The 20,095-nt window shown below is 44.7% G+C and overlaps 3 protein-coding genes across 7 annotated transcripts; 1 reads left to right on the forward strand and 2 right to left on the reverse strand.

Moving 5' to 3' along the window:
• Nucleotides 1-23: 23 nt before the first annotated feature.
• Nucleotides 24-14,654, reverse strand: LOC120451913. 4 transcript variants are annotated; one of them, XM_039635922.1, is made up of 7 exons: nt 4,747-4,903; nt 4,584-4,685; nt 3,711-4,074; nt 3,539-3,650; nt 3,344-3,483; nt 1,866-3,093; nt 24-1,808 (listed from the first exon to the last, which is right to left on the reverse strand). In XM_039635922.1, exons 3-7 carry the CDS (start codon nt 4,024-4,026, stop codon nt 695-697), a joined length of 2,910 nt encoding a protein of 969 aa, XP_039491856.1. In that variant the 5' UTR covers nt 4,027-4,074; nt 4,584-4,685; nt 4,747-4,903; the 3' UTR covers nt 24-694. The 4 variants fall into 4 exon arrangements, with proteins under 4 accessions (XP_039491856.1, XP_039491859.1, XP_043862266.1 ...); XM_039635925.2 differs by lacking the exons at nt 4,584-4,685; nt 4,747-4,903 and adding an exon at nt 14,357-14,654; XM_044006331.1 differs by lacking the exons at nt 4,584-4,685; nt 4,747-4,903 and adding an exon at nt 5,266-5,280.
• Nucleotides 6,277-16,948, forward strand: LOC120451914 (tyrosine kinase receptor Cad96Ca). 2 transcript variants are annotated; one of them, XM_039635927.2, is made up of 11 exons: nt 6,277-6,388; nt 7,428-7,608; nt 9,647-9,906; nt 9,962-10,786; nt 11,855-12,122; nt 12,857-12,945; nt 15,500-15,639; nt 15,701-15,806; nt 15,877-16,016; nt 16,080-16,221; nt 16,281-16,948. In XM_039635927.2, the coding sequence occupies exons 2-11, from the start codon at nt 7,473-7,475 to the stop codon at nt 16,503-16,505; spliced, it is 2,331 nt and encodes a 776-aa protein (XP_039491861.1). In that variant the 5' UTR covers nt 6,277-6,388; nt 7,428-7,472; the 3' UTR covers nt 16,506-16,948. The 2 variants fall into 2 exon arrangements, with proteins under 2 accessions (XP_039491861.1, XP_039491860.1); XM_039635926.2 differs by having other exon boundaries at nt 6,279-6,439.
• A 1,270-nt stretch (nt 16,949-18,218) lies between these two features.
• Nucleotides 18,219-19,166, reverse strand: LOC120452447. The gene is made up of 2 exons (XM_039636676.1): nt 18,978-19,166; nt 18,219-18,908 (listed from the first exon to the last, which is right to left on the reverse strand). The coding sequence occupies exons 1-2, from the start codon at nt 19,138-19,140 to the stop codon at nt 18,361-18,363; spliced, it is 711 nt and encodes a 236-aa protein (XP_039492610.1). The 5' UTR covers nt 19,141-19,166; the 3' UTR covers nt 18,219-18,360.
• Nucleotides 19,167-20,095: the final 929 nt, after the last annotated feature.

Below are 20,095 nucleotides of genomic sequence, written 5' to 3' on the forward strand. Positions count from 1 at the left end.
ATGATACTACTGCATAATGTTCTAGGGTTTGTATCTTTTTATTGGTAAAGTATAAATTTATCAATTCTGTTCAAACGTTTTCCACACAAAACACAAACGTAAGTCTCGGGTTTTGCTCAACAACTGTCACAATTTTCATCAATAAATTGTTTAATTTAAATAAGTGCAGACAATATTCAGATAAGGTCCTATTTATTAGCTAATCTTACAGTCTGCGATGTACCTCACAACAGGTATTTATGTACACATTAAGATATTGGATACACATTTCCATGCGTGCTTCTCATTAAATTTAGTAAGGCTGTTGAAATATGTTCTAGATAGTTAGTGTTTGTAGGCCTTAGTGCATAGATTTGTGTGGCAAAGGATAGGAAAACCAACATCATAACGATTAAGTAACTATATCCGCTTATTTATCCGTGCATGCTTTAGTGAACATTCAGTGCTCGGTTGATCAATTCCAGGATCTCTTCAGTTTATCAACTACATCTATGAGTATTGCTATGTACAAACTAAAGTAGGGATTATTCTACCATACTAGATGGGGTCCTGTAACGTTGTTCCTCGCCGCGGGGGGAGCGAGGAAAAGCTTTGGAGTAACCTATTTCCAGCCACGAAGCCACCAGTCTCACATGTGAAACTCCTGATCCTGAGCCAGCAGGAGCTCCCTGGCATGGGAACAGTACTCCGCGTGCTAGCACTTCGGCAGGAAGGACTTTCTGGAGGGCAGCAGGCACAGGATGCTCAACGCCATCACCATGTGCCAGATGGAGTGGACGATGTGATAGTTTTGCTTGGTCTGCAGAAAGGCATAGCACACCAGACCGGCGATGACGAGGGTCAGTCCGAAGGGCAGCCACATGGAGAGGTATCTCCTCGAAGGGAACAGCTTGCGAGACTTGGCACATCGAAGGCCCCAGCTGGTCGAGATCAGGCAGATCCCCGTTAGAGCCGGTGCCAAAAACACCCACAAGCTTTGCTTATTCAGCTCCGTGCCGAAGGCCAGCAGGATGGCTCCAAACATGTGCAGCAGTGAGACGAACTCCGAGCGGACATGGGCCATGGCCACCAGGGTCACCCAGATGCTCAGCAAGCCGCAGTAGAAGTCGCAGAACTGCAGCACACCGATCTTCACCAGACAGAAGCTGTACTCATCCTCGCCAGCGTCGCAGGCGTGATAGAAGATCGAGAAGAACATGGCGAAGAAGTAGATGACGCCCTCGGTGTAGTAGCGTCTCTTGACCGCCATGTAGATGCTCGGAAAGAAGAGCAGGTTGCTCAGCGTAAGCAGCAGTGTGGCCAACAGGATGGACATGTTGGTGGGCACCTGCGAGTCCTCCGTGCAATCCCAGCCGCGATAGCCCTTCGAGCAGACGCACGTGGAGAAGACGAATCCGCCAGACATGTAATGATAGCACCTGCCGAAGCGTCCACATCTGCCGGCCACGCACGGACTGGAGGACACCGAGAAGACCACCGAAGTGTTGCAGTTCTCCACCGCCACATGCTGCTCCATCGCCGCCTTGTGGTGTTCCACGAAGAGCCGTGTCATCTGCTTGGAGTTGGTGCTGCATTTGTCGTCCATCATGCACTCCTTTACCTTGAGAGTTTCGGTTTCGTTCATCGCCTCCAGGCAATCTGGAGACTTCAAGCAGCTGCTGTACCGGGGTACGGATTCAGCACAGTCACATGGGGAACGCATGTCCGCCAACATGTGCTGGTGCTTTCTGATGAACTCCTTGACGCTGTCCATGATGGACACCCGTGCGGTTCCGGATCCGTGGCAGAACAGTCCCATGGTCACATACCTGCGGTTGGTAAAGGTGTATAGTGTAAAGATATGATTTCAAGTCTTTCTAACTCACCATCGTCCGCTCTCGGGGAATGGCACGTGGACCAGACCCATGCTCTCCGTGTTGTTCACAACAATGGAGGCCTGCATCAGTCGTTGTCCGTAGCGACACTTGTCCGGATACAGCGGCTCACCCGGTTCACCCAACTGCATGCAGACCACAATCTGCATGCTCTGATTGCTGCTGGCCGAGACGACGGTCACCACCTCCTCCTTGGGATCTCCGATCAGGCGCTCTGCCAGGATGCCGCCCAAGTCCGGCGACTGTGTGGGCGGACTCATCTTCAGGCTGGCGCGGTGCGCCTCCTTCATGGAAAGGGCGAAGGTTAGAGTGCCGCCGATGTCGGACACCTCGCCCAGATCGAAGGCGAATCCCGAATGGGTTTGGGCCGTAAGATTGAGCGTTTCGGGCACCGTACCATTCACATCCGGCCGTAGATCGTAGTCGAACATGAAGAATTCGCGGTACGTTTGCCGCAACAGCGAGTAGAAGTTCATTTCACGGAACTTGCTGGGCGCCCAGGGATTTGCACTGGAACTGTTGGTGTTGTTTTGCACGCTCTTGGGCTTCCGCATCAGGCTATCCGCATCCTCGGTAAGGTAATCAATTTGCAGGACATACGATAGGCTATGATTTGCTTGGCTATTGTCGCGCTGAGAAGGCAATTCCGATTCATCCGCCCCGTTGGCAAAGGTCAATAGGGCATAGTGCCACGAATTGGGCTGCACGCCAAAGGGAATCGAGATTTCCGTCGTCTGGTTTGGCCGGATAATGGTGCCGTGACCATGATTGTGATCCGTACCGCCCAGTGGATAACCATTGGCACGCACATGGAAGCCCACCGGCGGACACTCGTCGCACACCTGGTCGAATATTATCCGTGCGGTAGCATCGCCTATATTGTCTGGCACGTAGAATCTGTAAATGATTTCATTGTTTGCGGTCGGTGTGCTGTTGTGGTTTTCCGTGATATTTCCAAGCTGAGCAGCTCTGCTGGATTTGCCCTCCGAATGGGATTTGGATGCGGCTTTCGGTTGCGGCTGCTTGGGCGGAATGGAGCGCAGCGGTCTGGAGGTGTTAATGGCTTCCTTTAAACTGGTCGTATTGGCACCATTGAGTTTGGGTAGCACATGACTGGTTAGGTTGTCCTGGTGCTCCTGACCGCTGTTTATGATTATCGGACGGAATCGGGAAACGGACATCTCGGCGGAGAGCAGAGTGTCACATGAGGCAGCGAGTCCTGCAACACAGAAATTAAATTCATAAATATGCATGCGTCTAAACACAATGCCGAAATCATCGCAATCGGATTTTTGCATATGCAAAAGGCTTTTATCTCTGGGGTAACAAAGTCAATTTTTAAAAATAGACAAAATGCTAAATAAAATTAATTTTTTTTTGTAGGCAGTCTATTAAATATTTGCATACTTTGAAAGTAATCAATAGTTTAGCTGAATTAGTAAAAGACTGAAAATGAAATAGAGATATACCTTGCTGTTCAATGCGGTCATTATTGGGATCTGACCAACTCACAAACGCCACCGCAAACCAGTTGCCTATTTGAGGTCCTTCAATGGTAATGCGCTGCTGCTGCTCATCGGACAGGAACTGCAGGTCATATACCTTGAATCTGAAGCAAATTTAATTGAGTTCGATATGTGTGCTGTGAGTATGTACAACATTACCTCTGATCCTTGGTGAAGAAGTTCTTGGGAAAGGTGATGTTCTCAGGACTTATCACTGGATAGCTGCTCGCCTTCAGATGCAGCGTGACATCCTTCGGCTTGCACTTGCGTTCTAACAAATGGGTACTACTAAGTTTTCAGTTGCTCATACTTCTGTATTTGTAGTACTCACGAAAGGCACTTTTGGGATCCTCGAACGCCTTGAATGTGAAGTAGGCAGTGCGCGAATCGGGTGGAACATCAAAATGCAGAATGGACACATCCTTGTAGGATGTGTATTTGAGCAGCGAGTTCGACGGCAGCCGGACGACCAGTTCCTGATCCTCTGGCAATTTGAGCTCCTCAATCGGCACATACTTAGTGTATTCATCCGAGGGATTTTGCAGTACTGGCACACTGGAGTCCACGATTAGCCGCTGATCGATTAGTAGTAACATGAAGACCACCAGAGGACTGAAGTTGATACGATGTGCGAGTTTTTGAATCATTCTGTGCTGGTTAACTCAATGCACGTGCGCTACAAGTAGTGATTACGCCTGGAATAAAATGAATTTGAATTAATGGGGCTTTAATTAGTTGCGTATAACGTATATTTGCTTTATGTATGATTTAAAGACCAAGCCTGCTTAAAGTTTTGAGTTTCATCGCAGTAATTTGTTTTTATTTCGCGTGCCATTTCCAGGAGCAAGTTGGCTCAACTAGAATGGGCCACATGGAGGCCATGGTTTTGTGCCCCGCCCGACAAACACAAACGCTGCGGACATGGATATAATGCTGGGCCTATACGGATGAGCATAAATGTACATATAGTATTCCCACACCCGAAAACTTTTTGGCACAAGTACAGACATAAAGCCCTTTTGTTAGCTTGTGCAAGTAAAATTGCACCGTTGCAAAAATGCCAAATTCCGGCCCATTTATGTGGCGCGACCAAAAACCAATGTGCATTCAGTGCCGTGGCGAACTTGTCCGGCACAAAAACCGAAAATAAAAAAGAAACTTCTGCACTCGATGCCTGAACTGTGCATTGTTGGCTAACACCTACTTTAATTTATGGCCGACTTGTAGCCCCAAAAGCACTCAAGAGCTATCTCCACTATCTCCACCAGACTGCAGACTATCCGTGGGCTAACCTCGACCACATAATCTGTCGCATAAAAAAGCTTATTGAACACAATCAGCTATCAGCTAGATTTATTTATCCATACCTGTTGCAGTCAGTTACACAGGCAATTTATTTATTTAACAAGCAGAATATTAGGACCGAATTCTATACTGTTTATGAGCTATATGATGCATCTATATTATACATCGTTTTCAGCGAGCTTTTAATTAGCCAGCGTATGTGTTTTCTGATTGAGAGATGCGAAGCAACTGAATGAAACTGCTGTTTCGGTTTGTAGAATTCGTGTTTGACCCAAGTTCTTATCAATGGCACTCAATGCTCTTATCAAATTGTTGTGGAAACATGCTCTTATCACTTTGAGCTCACCCAGTGTGTCAAAATAATGTGCTTTTCACTCGAATATTTTGTGGAATGTGTATTATTGATGTGTAAATGATGCAAAAATTTGGCTCAGTTTAAAACACATGATTTTGCCGCTAATATAAAACTCCATACTTAATCATAAAGCTGCGATTTATATATCAAACTAAATATGTGCCACCGAGAAATGACAACCAACTTTGCTGACAGCCCATAGACTAAAAGCATGAGCTCAGCTTACCTGTTTTTTTTGGTTATACTGTTTGCATATTGCCTGTTTTTAAATGGCCAAGATTTTGGAATGTGTCTTAAGAGATGTTTTGCACTTTTTTGGCTAGCACTGGTCCGTGGGGAAAATCCGCGTGACGCATTCGCGTTTACAATGCATTTGGGCAAACAAGTCAGTGTGCTGGCACTTAGGTAAATAAGCTGTCGCGGAAAAGCTTTGTGGACTTGTTTTGGAACTTCCTCGGCGTTTCCATTGACGACGCTGCTACTGCCATCGACCGTAGCCCAGATATTGGATGGTCGCAAAACAGATAAGCGCTTTGATTAATGAATGTGACGCGGAGCACTAAGCTTTATTGTTCCAGGGAAATGGGGGAAATCCCAAGGCGAATGCCTGATGAGCTTGGGCTGAGTGCTTAGTAACAGGAACATATGATTATGCCTGCTTTTAATTTATAATATTTACACAAGAAATTAGGCTTAAATGTAAGTTAAGCAATTTTTACAAGAGAACTTAGGTTTAAATGTAGGTTAAACAATATTTACATGAAAACTTGGGCTTAAATGTAAATTAAACAATATTTATATGAGAACTTAGGCTTAAATGTAAATTAAACAATATTTATATGAGAACTTAGGCTTAAATGTAAGTTAAACAATATTTACATGGGAACTTGAGCTCATGAGCAAGTGAAACATATTTCTCAATAATATTAAAAATGATTATTTATTCTTATCTATAAACGATTAAGTGTCTAATTTGTGTTCAAGTACACATTACTACTGATAACTCAATTAATACTAATTCCCCGATCCACAAACATAATTCCAAGAGAGAGAGAGAGGAAGATTAACAGAGAGCGCAGAGAGAGGCTCTGAGCAAATGCGATCCACAAGAGAGCAAGTTCAAGTTCGTTTCTTGTGGCGGCTAAACAAGTTTTTCGTTTTTCAGCGCTAGTGAGGAGCGGATATTTTTTTAGGAGAGGTCTTTGGAACTGGGCTGGGGCGATCCACGGCTTCAGTTGTCAGTTGTCAGTGCGCAGAGTGGTTAAACGCATCGCCGATCGAGTCCCGCTCTGGGATCGCCCCATACGCAACCCGTGAAAGTTTGTGGATACCAGTTTCAGTGGCTTTGTGTACGATCTATATATGTGAAATTCAGCGAAAATCCCACCCTAAAATAAAAAGTAATAATGGCTGCAAATGAAAATCAAATTTAAATTATACATTATGTGCGACTGGGTGACTCACTGTTACCAAAAATAAATAAAAAGCATCCGTGTGAACTGAATAATTAGCATATTGGAATGGCCTCTTTTGTTGGCTCTAAGTGGATGTTTATATAATTAAATGATGAGCTTTTATTTTGTCGTCTTCTTATGGAGTGCGAACACAGCTCACCGCGGGTTTTTCTTCAGTTTCTTAGCTTCCTTTTAAATCATTTGAATACACAAAGCATTCCCAAGCCGCTCTCTTTCGCCCCAATCTATCTGTCTGCGATCTTAAACTATGTGAACGTGTGCATATACAGTTGCGGACAAGTAAATAGAGGATTTGAATTGTGTGCAAATTAACAACATATCCAGTTCATAAGTATTTATCAAAGTTTTAAGGCTGAGCAGTTTCAAATGCCGCCAGCTATATGAGTTCCCTTCAATATAGTTGACTATTTTGTAGATTCTTTCCCAGTGTTAAATGCGCTGTCGCTCCTATTACTTTGGCCGCCGCTGTTCGTACATATATTGGGGTTGTGCTCGGTTGCCCAGTTTGTTTTGCTATTGCGCCATGCACCCGATGCCGTATACGTCAAAAAGAGAAATCGCCGACCCGCTTCATGACGCGCAGCGTCTTGAGTTATATTTTCTTTTAGTTGGGCGTGATGTGTGCCCTTCACTTAAATATTTCGACTATCATATATATATATATATGTACATATTTGCTGGTTCATTGCAACAACCAGTTGGCAGAGGCATTTGGCGTACAATATTTCCGGGCTTAAACAAAAGCCTGTTTCCTCTTTGTTAATTTAATAAAATCCATTTCTATGGCGGAATCTGCAGAATGTGAACGACACAAACTCCCACGCGTTGATACGTTTTTATTTTCTTTTTTTTTCGATTTATTTGAACACGTTGCGCAGCAGATTTTAATTAAAATTTCATCACCTTGTCTCAGTCCTCGGACATCTGGCAGGCTGCCTTTTAGGCGGTTGATTGCGCAATGGTTTATCACCATCACAACCACGAAAGTCGGATAATACACTGCGGAAAACAATTAACTACCTTACCGAGAAGGAGTCTGCTGTTGACCAGCATTGTGGTCACAGCAGCAGTGCTCTCACTGATTTCACAAGAAGGTAAGACTTATTATTTGCTTCTTCTCATATGCCAGTTATATAAAATGAATATTCTGTAGGGCCTTATTACGTAGGTAATCAATATATTGACACCAACACCCTTAACACGTCCATCTAGATTATCCATAAGATTAACTACATGAGGGTAGCGGGTCAATAGTCTACGCCTATCTTGATGTCGCAACACGTTAATGACCACAATATTGATGCGTAATTGGTGCCCGAAACAATGCGAATCGCTCTTGAAGCCCCACAATGGTCCAATTGTCCCCGTGGGCGAGAAAAACAAATGGATTCGAGCTCCGGTACATTCAGCCTTGACCGTGAATGTTTCACCAGCTCAAAAGGCGACATTTTAGCGAAGGCGTTTAATTCCCGGTGTTTGAACTCTTAATTTGCCTAATGGGCCAGGAAATAGATTGAATTTTACTTTCATTCCAAATAAATATCAATCAATTACGTATGCAAATCTGAGTTCAACAACTTATTTGCAAATGTTTTCGGTGCACAAAAGTATAAACATTGCTCCAGCATTTTTCGCGATTTGGCAATATTTTGATTAGTTTCGCAAAATAACCATTTTAGCAAATCAAGTTTTAATAATTTAATTGAATTTTTGCTTCTTTATTTCTGCAAAAAGCGGTAGCAAATAATAATAATCAATTATCATTAGAAAAATAAAATGGAATCAATAGTTTTGACTCGTTCCCTGGTGATAAATCTTTAGAAATGAATGTTATTTAAAATTCTTCGTATGAATATGACTGTTAAGCGTGAGTTTCACACAACTCATCAGCATATTGTGCAACATTTAGCCGAAACGGAACACTTCTGCGAGCATCGTAATAAATGGCAGTCGTGTATATCTGGATGTGGATGGGCTTACACGCGGACAGAGTTAAATCCGCCCGAGACAGTGTTCCAAGACCTCAGACCTGTTTGGCCACGCAATCCGCAGTGCAAAAACATGCTGCTCACTTAAGCGGCGCCGTCAGACACGCTGTTGCCCAAAAAATACAAAATAAAACCAAAGAAAAAAAATCTGAGACTCTCCTTTAGCCGTTCTCCGGGTTACAGACGCACACCACGCCGTGTGGATGTGGCCATATAGCCATATAGCAGCTATATATGTAGCCATATATCACGTATACGTATTCGTTACATGTGTGCGCATTTGTATCTGAAGGTCGAGCCAGCCAGCCAGCCAGCAGAAGAGATACAAGTGCAAACAACTCAACCGGTTATCACGTCACGTCGCTTAGGTCCATTCAATGATGCTTATGTCTGACTTATGGAGCGCCAAGAAATCAACTGAATATGCGAATATTTCACGGACATTCTCGGTGGACAATCAACCGATTGATATTCGCTAGAAAAACCACCACTTACACACACACTTTTTTCCCCAGATGTAGCAATCTGGCCAGCAACCAAAAGGATGGGTTATGGGTAGCCATTGTCTGCACTTGGCTCTCGTTCAAAGTTTCGATTCCCAAGTGGTAGACATCCGGGTCAATAGCTGGCACTCGCGGTATCCAAATGAACTTGGCTGCCAACTGTTGGCCCATGGCATGGCATATGAAAACCCGAGTAAAGTCGCTGTCTTAATCAATTAATCGCTGTGTCGTCATCGGTTGCGACGACGGCTTTGAATGGATTTAATAGCTGCCTGCTGTGGAATTACAAAACAAGTTAATTGCTTCACGTGAGCGCTCTGCTTTTAAATGATATTACGTTTCTAGGAAGGGGTTTTCTGGGAAAAACTGCACTTCTTATATATTTTTGCATTTAAATGTTTTTCTAAGTGGACAGTTAGCAAGTTTTACAGTAGTACAAATTCTATGTGTTAAGCCAGAGCTTATCGAGCTAATCCCTAACTTTTTATGCAAACAAATTGTGGGATTCCGTTGTAGTAACTAAATAAAATACTTAAAAAAAACCGGTACTGTAACATCAAAGCATCTGGCTTATGTACAATAACCTGTTGTTCATGAGTATGCCATAAAAATGCATATTAATTTTTAATGTTAATTTTCAGCTGAGGCTCACAATCAGAATGCACCGCCGATTCTGTATGTTCGCGAACGCAACTGGCGCATTTCGGAGACCGAGAAAGTTGGCCAGATAATCGATAGAGTGCGGGCGGAGGATCCGGATGGCGATGATCTGATATTCGGAATAGAGCCGCGATTCAGTCTGCCTGGCGGTGAGAACGATGCTAGTCCGCCGGAGAAAATCCCCTTTCAAATCGATCGAGAAACGGGAGTGGTCACCCTCAACGAAAGTTTGGTGGGAAGGGTAAGTCAAATGAATATACATCCATTCCGATACCATTTTCAATTTGATTTCGTAGGCTGGTCAGAACTTTCTCATCTATATAACTGTCACCGATGGCTCCTATACGGCAAAGAATGAGGTCTTCATCAATATCCTGGGCGAGCGGGAGAATAGCTCCGGCTATCGACCGCAGACATCAATTTCGAACGTGGTGCACAATATATCGCAATTCCTACCACGTTTCGACCAGCTGCCCGGTGTTCAATCCATCCGGAATGGCCTGCCAAACAGCCGACCAGGAGGCATTGGATATCCACCGGTGCCCCAGAACAATATATTCGGTTCGCCGCCATTCCACAACTTCTATCCACCGCCACCGCCACCGAATATAAACGGCGTGCGGGAGGAGCAGAGTGCAGAAGAGGAGCAGCCGGAGGAGGAGGAGGTGACCCATACAACACCGGGCAGAACCAGCTCCACCACGCCGAAGAGTCGCACCAAACTGACGCCGATAGCTGGCAATAATTCAACGAGGGTCGAGTCCGCCAATCCCGCAGAGACAACGACACCGAGTGGCGGCCATCACAGTAACAGCACCAGTTCCATCAACATTTTCTCCCTCAAGTCCGGCACAATTCCGATTGTGGTGACCGTGGGCGGTTTCTTTGCCGCCATCGCCGTGCTGCTGGCGTACTTGTGCCGCCGACGCCTGTGCGCCATCAGCAGGACACTCAAGACGAGCAAGGAGAAGGAGGAGCTGGCCAAGAAGTCCAACCAGAGCCAGCTGAGCAGCACGCTGACCGACGACAGCCGCAACTCGATGGTCATGCAGCAGTGGCAAGGACCTGTGGCCTTCGCCAATCGCTATGTTCCTTGGGAGCGGGATCAGCAGATGGGCATTGTGAGTGTGGAGTGCTACTGATATTTACTAACAAATTCCTAGGCAGGGCATCTCTTTTATATTTGATCATTACTCGGCAGCCAAACAGTTATTCAAAAGAAGTAAAAGGAAGTTAACTTAAGTAAAAGGAGTAAGAGGAAGTAAAACAAAGAGCGATTTAGCTGGCAAAGTGAAGAGCACGAGTGCTGGCAACGCAATCTAAAATTCATATTTCACAGAAGGTCCATTTGAAATGATTGCATAAAATTAGTGGGCGATGCACAAGAGCTTATGCAAATATCGATTGAGTTTTCCCCATTTCCCATTTCCCGCTCCTCCTTCACCGTTCTGGGCACTTCTGGGCGTGATTGGGGCTTAGGGCACGGCGTCCCTAATCGACAGCTACTCCAGCGCAGATTTCAACCTCAGTTTGGCTCACTCAACGCCTCCGCAGAGGAGTGGCCCTCGTCCTGTGCTCCTTGGCTCCTTTTGGTCCTTTGGCCCCCAGTCACACACACACACAATCATAGAGGCAGGCAGTGTAATTGACAGGAAAAAGTAGCTCAATGCAGCTGCCTGTTAGATGGGCGCCCTGTGGAGTCTGCTGGGAATGTCCTTTCATTCGATTCCCATTTATTGACAGCGAATGCCAAAACTTCAGCAGGCTCTCGCGTCAGCGACGTAAACCGATCCGCGCGTACAAATTTTGACATTTTGTGGTGCTGACAGTTAAGCTTTCTTTTGAAATTCAACATTTCAGACTGCGTTGTGGCAATGGAATTTTGCATACCATTTATTGCATTTTTTTTTCTATTTTTATATGTATTTTTAAAGCTATAGATTTCAAAGTTCCGCTCTCATTTGCTGAAACTTAAGTGTCAATCAAAGTTTAACCTAGATTCTATGGCATCAACATTTTAACGTGCTGACAACCAGCAGGGGATCCCAACTAATCAAAGTGTTTTCTCTTGTTTTTCTGAATCCTGTACGCGACACAAATGTCAACATCGCTGCCACTTCCGCTCACCTGGACATTGGACACTGGACATTGGACATTGCACAACTGCCATCGATGCTGCCGCTGAAAAGGCAACGTCCCAGTTATCAACAGGTGTCACCAGTGGCGCGGACTCCTCCGCCGGAGTGCCCAGTGCCGGGACAGGTGAGCCGGGCACCAATCTGGGTCCGGGCTGCCTGACAGGTGGAGCAGGAAGTTCCGGCGCCACGGAGAACGCTTTTGCCGGCGAGGCCAACGGCGACCGCTGGGAATTCCCCAGATACCGATTGAAGTTCTTCAATATTTTGGGCGAGGGAGCCTTCGGACAAGTTTGGCGCTGCGAGGCCACCAACATAAATGGTAAGTTTGGGTGGGATGCAAACTATTCGAGTTATACAAGTTACAAGTTCGGATAAATCTATATCCTTTGGGATAGATTAGGATCATTACTCTTTGCAAAACAAAACAGTAGCAGCCAATCGATTTGGATGAAATATATTAGGATATATTAGGACTACTATACTGTGGAAAGCGTATCTTTGCTCTGATTAAATTCCCATTAGGTGCAGCCCTTAAATTGCACGAGATCCATAATTTCAGCAGAGTAATTTCATCAATTTCGGCGTGATGCCGAATGGAATTTAAAATGGAGCAGATTGTGCATTCAATCAGCGGAGTTGCACAAAGCAACTGGCTCATGCAATTCGCCAGTTGTTGGCCCAAATTCAAGTGCTCAGGTGCTGCAAAATTGTGCATGTAGTGGGAGTAAAAGTGGGAGTGGCAGTGGGAGTAAAAGTGGGAGTGGCAGTGGATGTGGAAGGACGTATGTACTCCACCCACTCGATATACCGCATTCCAGAGCTCCAGAGCTGCACACTGAGCTCTTTTTTATGAGCACGTAGAGTGGACTACAAAACGAGAGGCAAGTGATTTCTGGATTTCTATAAAGGCAGACAAATAGCCTCGCCTGCTATGCGAAAACCAAGTGTAATGGGTAAGCTTTAAATATTGAACAGCTAACGAGTGTAGGGGCATTGTGTGATTTGAAAATTTAAAAAGAACACATCTGACCAGTAATAATTATTACTTTGCAGGCACCGAAGGCATTACAACAGTGGCTGTGAAGACTCTAAAGGAAAGTGCCACCGAAGTGGATCGCAAGGACCTTCTATCCGAACTGGAGGTAAGTTGGCTGTTCGATGGCTAATCGCATAAGGCTGGCCCAATCAGCATTTACAATTTCTTAAGTCAACCGAAAAGGGTATGCAAAACAGCGACAAAATCGTTACAACATCCCAAGTTGGCTCGATTTCCCTGCTGCCTTTTCCTCTGTCACTTTTCATTCAATTGGTCGCTCCTTCGCCTTTCCCGCTCAGCAGAAAAAAAATGGGGGAAAAAGGAGGAAAATATCCTGACAGACTCGCTAACTCGACGACTGAGTACTGAGAAAACTGAGAACTGAAAACTGGGAGGGCTGTCGGGGCAAATCTTGCGAGTTGGTTTTTCTGGTTAGATGAAAAAGTTTTGTAAATTGAAAATTAACGATGCTGAAAAGTTTCGAAAGAATTTCTTTCCTGCTCCCGCTGCTAGCAGCTATTTCCCCTCGAGTTTGGATTTAATGTTTGCCTTTTTAATGAAAACGCAAAGGAGTCCACTCCACTTATGTGTCTCACTCCAGAAACTTTCAACATGTTTCGCTACCTGCTGCCAAGTTCGCAATTGCACCTGTATTTAGCTAAATTCAGGAATATCATTTGGCTAAGTGGTTCTGTGATTCTGATTCTAAGAATATACATGTTTTTTGTCGAGTAGTTACTGTTACAGTTTCTTCCCTTTGGTCATTGTCAAAAAGTCCACCATTCAAGAGTTTTCTAATTTTAAGTTTGCCAATGCTTCTCGCCACTTTACTTTGCCTGTCATTTGTTTATTGTAAATTCTATTTGGTAATAAGCTTTGTAGGAAACTGTTATTTACTCAATTTAATTTAAAGCCCAACTGGGCAAATGCATTTGTTGCCCGGTCACGATGTGGGTTAAATGCCAATTCGAATATGGTCTGCCCCATTGCAAATTCATGGTCGCCAAAAATACTGCGACAAAATCATTAATTTATGCCCTTGTAAGTAGCCCGGTGTCAGACTTGCATATTTAATGAGCTGGATCCTTGTGGGCTTACATATGCGAATACTCCGAAAAGTCCTCACAATCCAGTTCGCTGGATATACATACATATATATATCAGAATTTTAAGGCTTAAACGCCTTAAATCCAAATGCGCTGAGCTGCACAATTGGCCGCAATCAGTGGGCTAAAATATTTTCATTTCGTGGCGAATCAATAAATTTGACTGTAGTGGTCGAAGGTCCTTTGTTGCGGGCGCATTTATGCTCCTTTAATGGCATCAACGCTCTCAGCCATTTGCATACGCGTGCAAATCAGAGTGTGAGGCAATCACAGAAGTGTTGTCATCGCAATTATTCACTACTATCCCATGTACATATATATATGAAATTCAACAATAGTAAGACATTTTCCGTATCGATTAGCATTTACATACTACATACTACATATAGTACTTGGGTGCATTATGATTACCTCTGGTCTCGCCGCGTTGGAAAAGTCGATGGCTAGCTAATGAGTTCAGCATTTGGGGGCACTGAGGAGCATTAATTCAACGCACACACAACAACACACACGCACCACACTCATTTTGGGGGGCAAAACTATTTCGACAGCAGTTGCGGGCTGTAAACACGCAGGATACTAGGGAACTGCCGCAGCCTTGCAAAAATACGACTAGAAAAAAAGCACGTCCTTTACCGGATACCAAACACAAGCCGAACTGTGCGCTCCGGCGCCTTGAAACAAACTGATTCCTGTTGCTGTTCCTGCCCGCAACACAATAATGAGCAAATAGAAACAAAAAGCAGCACAGCATCCTCTCGCCTGGAGGAGACCTCCACCCCACATCACAGATGCGAATCTACTCTCTGCATTCGAGTGTGAGCATCTCGCAGGACCTCCAAACTCTCGACCTGCGCAGTGCAACTTTCGGACTTCGAGACCTTTTGTGGCCTGGCCTTGCCCTCCTGCAATCTGACTCTGTGACTCTGACTCCGTGACTCTGACTCTGACTCTGAATCTGACTCTGAATCTGACTCTGAATCTGAACTCTGGATCTGGACAGGAATGCGCTGCTATAGAGCCACTCTAGGGTTGCCGTCGTGTGGGTCGCGTCCTTCATCATTAAAGTCGCATTTGGTTCTCGTTTTCATTCTCGTTTTGGTTTTGGTTTTGGTCCTGCAGCAACGGCGCTCTGCGGCGGCAGTATATCATGTTCTGCGGATTACCCCAGAAACGAGAATAATTGCACTTTAATTTTAGAACAATGAAAAATTATGAATGGCCCTCGGCTAGGCAGCAGACTCATTCCTCATTCCTCATTCCTCAAGTTGCCGCCGCCATTGTGAAGGCGTTAGAGACCTGGAAAATTACCGGGCTTTATTGTTTTTTTTCCTTAGTTGTTCAAAGTTTGAATTTGAAATGGGAAAGCAGAGGGTTGGCGATATTAACTGAAATGAATGGCGGCTACTTGGCGTAATCGGATAGGCCAATAAATCAACAGCAAAGTGGCCTAATAAAACACTTATTAATAGGACTTCGCCTCGTTAATCAAACACAGCAGCTTGATTGCGATATTTATAAGGCAATTTGTTGTTAATTACTACTGTACTATAGGTAATGAAGTCGCTGGAGCCACACATCAATGTTGTGCACTTGCTGGGCTGCTGCACGGACAAGGATCCCACATTCGTGATTCTGGAGTACGTGAATCGGGGAAAACTACAAACCTATCTACGCAGCTCACGCGCCGAAAGGTAGGCAACACTTTTTGAACTATTGTAAACAGATTATAAAGAATTCTTTCTTCCTTCATAGGCACTATGGAAATACTCATGGAAAGTCAAATGTACTAACGTCCTGCGACCTAACATCCTTTATGTACCAAGTAGCCAAGGGAATGGAATACCTAACATCTCGTGGGGTAAGTTCAGTAGGAAAATATCTAATATAAATTAGTAGATATGTGTGAACATTTAAACTTGTTCATACAGATTATCCATCGCGACTTGGCTGCCCGGAATATTCTCATCACCGATGATCACACGTGCAAAGTGGCGGACTTTGGCTTCGCCAGAGATGTAATCACCTCGAAGATTTATGAAAGGAAAAGCGAGGGCAAGCTGCCCATCAGGTAATGAATATTTCAATAAATCACTGTAAACAGAGGTGTGCAAGGAAAGCCTTGATTTTGCAGATGGATGGCTACAGAGTCACTATACGACAATATATTCTCCGTAAAGTCGGATATCTGGAGCTTCGGCATACTGATGTGGGAAATTGTGACCCTGGGATCGACGCCCTATCCTGGCATATCCGCAGCAGATGTGATGCGAAAGGTTAGCATAGCTATGAAGTATATCAAATATATTCATATATATATTAATTATTTTTGTAGGTAAGGGATGGGTATCGCTTGGAGAAGCCGGAGCACTGTCGTCGCGAGCTGTACAACATCATGTACTACTGCTGGTCCCACGATCCCCAGGAGCGTCCTTTGTTTGCGGAAATAATCCAGATGCTGGACAAGCTGCTGCACACGGAGATGGATTACATCGAACTCGAGCGCTTCCCCGATCACAACTACTACAACATCGTTAGTCTAAGTGGTGAAAAGTTGTAGGTCTACTCAATTCACTGAACCCGAACCCCAAGAGCTTTATTACCTCCAAATGACTTTGAGATCCCCTTTGGGATCTAATTGCAGTCCTGGCTCAGTAAGTTGATACTCTTACTTGCGAGAAAGGGGTTTACACTGCCATTACGAGTCGCACTGCAAGTGAATGTGAGTGCAACTGTATCTTTTGGATATCTGACAAGTCTGAGTGCCAAAGTGTGAGCTTCGGATGTGAGATGTACTTGTACCATACGAAAGGGTTGAATTCAAAGGCAGTTGTAATTCCTCTTAAATTCCAAGTTGATTGCACATGCATGAGTGTGTGCGTTCGCGTTTTATTTATTTGACTTGTATTATGTACTTAATTTATCGACCGTGTATAGAGTTATATGTGTAATTTATATTATTGTTAAACCGAAAGTGAACTATAAATATATACCTAAAACAGATATTCCCTCAGCACTCTTAGAATCTCTTCCATATCCTTAAGCATACTTTCTCCCATATCTTTAAACATACTTCCTTCCATATCCTTAAACATACATGTAGCCTAAGCCGAATTCGTTGACGTTATTTAGAGACTTATTGGCGTGGCAAACTTGGCAGCTCCTGCGAACTGAGTACGTGCATAAATGAAGCTGATACCCAAAAGAACGAAAGACTGACTACGTGACGTGCATCCTGAAATTTAGCATACTCGCATTGAACGTATCGATTTCTGCTCACTGCGGTAGAGAAGCACCTTCTATATGGCAGCTATATAATGGCTTTAAAATCTCTCTGTTTCAAAACTGCAGCTATTAGTCAACGGAAAGTGCAACAGGTTGGCTTGCATCAAAAACACATCAAAGGGACTATTTGCAGCCCCTTAAAGTGCCTTGCAAAATACGCGAACTGGGGGAGTGCAAGGAAAGTATTTCATTTGAGTGCGATTTTATTTTTATTACCGAGCGGCAACAGCAACAGACTAATTGTGGCTTAAACCGAGCACGGCTTTTATATGCTCCCAGAATATGTTCCAAGTGGCGCAATACGGCGCATGGTCCGCTCTTCTGGAGCACGTGTTTCAGTTGCTGGATGGATGGGAAGTAGGAGCCAACTATTGTGGCACCATATGTCCGCCTATTGTGGGGATATTTGTTGTCTGGCTGCCAGAGAGAAGCATCAATTGGAGGAGCGAGCGGATCGCACTAGTCAGCTGTTTTATATAATCGAATGAATAATATAATGCACAATTTATGTTCAAATGCATCACTATACAGATGCGTTTGTTAATAAAATAAAATCAACTAGCTGTAAGCCACTGTTTTGTCATTAGCAAGTTTGCCAAATGATTTCAAATATTTAAGATGAGCATATTTACCAGTTTCGTTGCACAAAGCTCTTTGTGCTGAGAGGACATGCGCAGGATTGTTTGTACCAAAAGCTCGAAGGACTCCGAATTCCTAGACATCTAAGACACCAACTAGGGAACTCCCAATTCCTTAAAATATAAGACACCAACTAGGAAACTCCAAATTCCTTGATATATAAAGACACCAACTAGGAAACTCCAAATTCCTTAACATATAAGAAACCAACTAGGAAACTCCAAATTTGCAACAATTATAAACCATTTACGTTTCACTTCAAATCTCAACTTTTAAGTAAATTTATTTCACTGTAACTTTATTTATAATTTCATTTTCAAAAAAAATACGAAAGTTATATTACATGCTATGCTAATAAATACAACACTAATCGTTTGAATTAAAGCGCGTTTGTGGCATTACAAACTACTCTAGCCTAAAGAAAAGTCCAATGCCAGCATATGAACCTCTATTGCACAGCCCACCATCAACGTGGATACCCCTAGACGGACTTAGATGTAATCATCACTGTCTGGGCCGTGCAACTTGGTTTCCTCCTCCTCCCGCTCCCACTCGTTCATCTTGGCCTGCATAATGAGGTCCTGGAACGAGCCATACTCGGTGTTCTGTCGCGTCTTGGCCGTTAGGCCCACATCGCCCTCGTCGTCGTAGAAGTTATCGGAGTCGTAATCAGTGTCCCGGGCCATGTCCTGGTCGGGATAATCGTGCTCCTCGGCATTGCGGGGAATGCCGTGCTTCAGATAGAACGAGTTCAGCAGACTCTCGATCTTCCACGACGGCATATCGGAGACCATCTTCACGGCTATCTTGCGACGCGGCCTTTTCAGTGTCTTGTGCGGCCTGTCGGCCAGTTCAAAGTTCAGCGAGGTCTTCAGCAGGCGCTTGGATGCCGTCAGCTTCTTGAGGATGGATCTGTAGAGGCCCATGAACTGATCCGGTTGCTGCTTGGCCTTGGGCAGTGCCTTTGGATTCTCCAGAATGAAGCGATTCAGCAGCTCCTTGGTGCCCTGCTGATCCTTTTGCGATTTGAGCAGTTCAACTGGAGTGGCAAAAAGTGTTCAAGTTAGTGAAGAGTTCGAGAGCAGCTTGAATGAAGTAAACAACCAACCTTTTTCTTGGCTTAGTCCGAGTGTGTTCTTGAACACGCCCCAATCGTCCTTGGGTCCTTGGCTCTTGGCAGGAGTCTTCTCCACGCCCTTGATGTAGAGTGCCAGGCAGCTTTGCTGGATGGCCAGCAAAATGAGTATGATTATAGCTTTTCCCAACTGCATCTTTGCGTTCGATGTGCTGCGTTCGGTGGCTGAGGCGAATGTGATGTCCTCTGCACCGTGAAGCTACGCTTATATACCACGATCCTTTCGGACTGATCCGCATCCGCGTTAATTGACATAACCGCACATCAGCGTTGCGTGGCTGCGATAATCAGACAAAGGCTGCAAAGGCGCTTGACACTCGAGACATCCGGGGCGCCTGTGCAAGGACCAAGGACCAAGGAGTCAGCCCAGAACGACATGTGCTTGATTGAACCAACGCCGCGCAGCGTTGCCCTTTGTTTTTCTAGGGAACACTTAGCGCGAGCCGCGGCAATTAAACGGCAAACTGAGCGCACACAAAAATTAGTGCTTACGCATCTTGCCTCAGACGGCGGCCAGGTAGCCAGTGTCCTTTGAGTCCTTGCCACAGGACGAGGCAGAGCGAGGCGACACCCAACGACAGGCGACTAGAGCGGCCAATGTGGGAATCAAAGTGCGTAATTGAGTCGCTTAAAAGCGCCAAATGGTTTCATGAATGTAGCGGCACTCATCGGGCTCACCAGGTAGACGCTCGCCTTTCAAATGCGAAAGGAAGTACAAATAAATCCTAGCGCCAGCCATAAACGGATCAACTGCGCCGATCTCAATCCGCTGGTCTCCGCACTCCGCTTCTCCGTCGACAAGCTCTGCGTTCGTTCGCTAATTATTCCTGAATGCGCGTTTTATTGACGCAATATAAATAATGCAAATGCAATTTGCGGTGCATGCAGACAAGGAGCTGGCTCCTAAAAAATGTCCCATCTAAGCCACTGCCACTGTCGCATCCATTGCCACTGCCACTGCAGCTGCGGAAGACGGGTAATTATGTAATATGCAAAGTGACAATAAATAAAGTTGGTCCAAATATAATATATAATATATAGGTAGCCAGCCAGGCGGGAGTTGCAATTGAACAATCTAAAGTGATTAGGTG

Source organism: Drosophila santomea, chromosome 3R (genome assembly GCF_016746245.2).
Source record: "Drosophila santomea strain STO CAGO 1482 chromosome 3R, Prin_Dsan_1.1, whole genome shotgun sequence".
Classification (NCBI taxonomy): Eukaryota; Metazoa; Arthropoda; class Insecta; order Diptera; family Drosophilidae; genus Drosophila; species Drosophila santomea.

Excerpts from the sequence above, each read along its gene's own strand:
- LOC120452447 (XM_039636676.1), bottom strand. The coding sequence starts at position 19,140 with ATGCAGTTGGGAAAAGCTATAATCATACTCATTTTGCTGGCCATCCAG. Across the intron at positions 18,909-18,977 it reads CGGACTAAGCCAAGAAAAAG|TTGAACTGCTCAAATCGCAA; the intron begins GTTGGTTGTTTA and ends TTGCCACTCCAG.
- LOC120451914 (XM_039635927.2), top strand. The coding sequence starts at position 7,473 with ATGGTTTATCACCATCACAACCACGAAAGTCGGATAATACACTGCGGA. Across the intron at positions 7,609-9,646 it reads CTCACTGATTTCACAAGAAG|CTGAGGCTCACAATCAGAAT; the intron begins GTAAGACTTATT and ends GTTAATTTTCAG. Across the intron at positions 15,640-15,700 it reads CGCAGCTCACGCGCCGAAAG|GCACTATGGAAATACTCATG; the intron begins GTAGGCAACACT and ends CTTCCTTCATAG.
- LOC120451913 (XM_039635925.2), bottom strand. The coding sequence starts at position 4,026 with ATGATTCAAAAACTCGCACATCGTATCAACTTCAGTCCTCTGGTGGTC. Across the intron at positions 3,651-3,710 it reads GGATCCCAAAAGTGCCTTTC|AACGCAAGTGCAAGCCGAAG; the intron begins GTGAGTACTACA and ends CCCATTTGTTAG. Across the intron at positions 3,484-3,538 it reads TTCTTCACCAAGGATCAGAG|ATTCAAGGTATATGACCTGC; the intron begins GTAATGTTGTAC and ends AATTTGCTTCAG.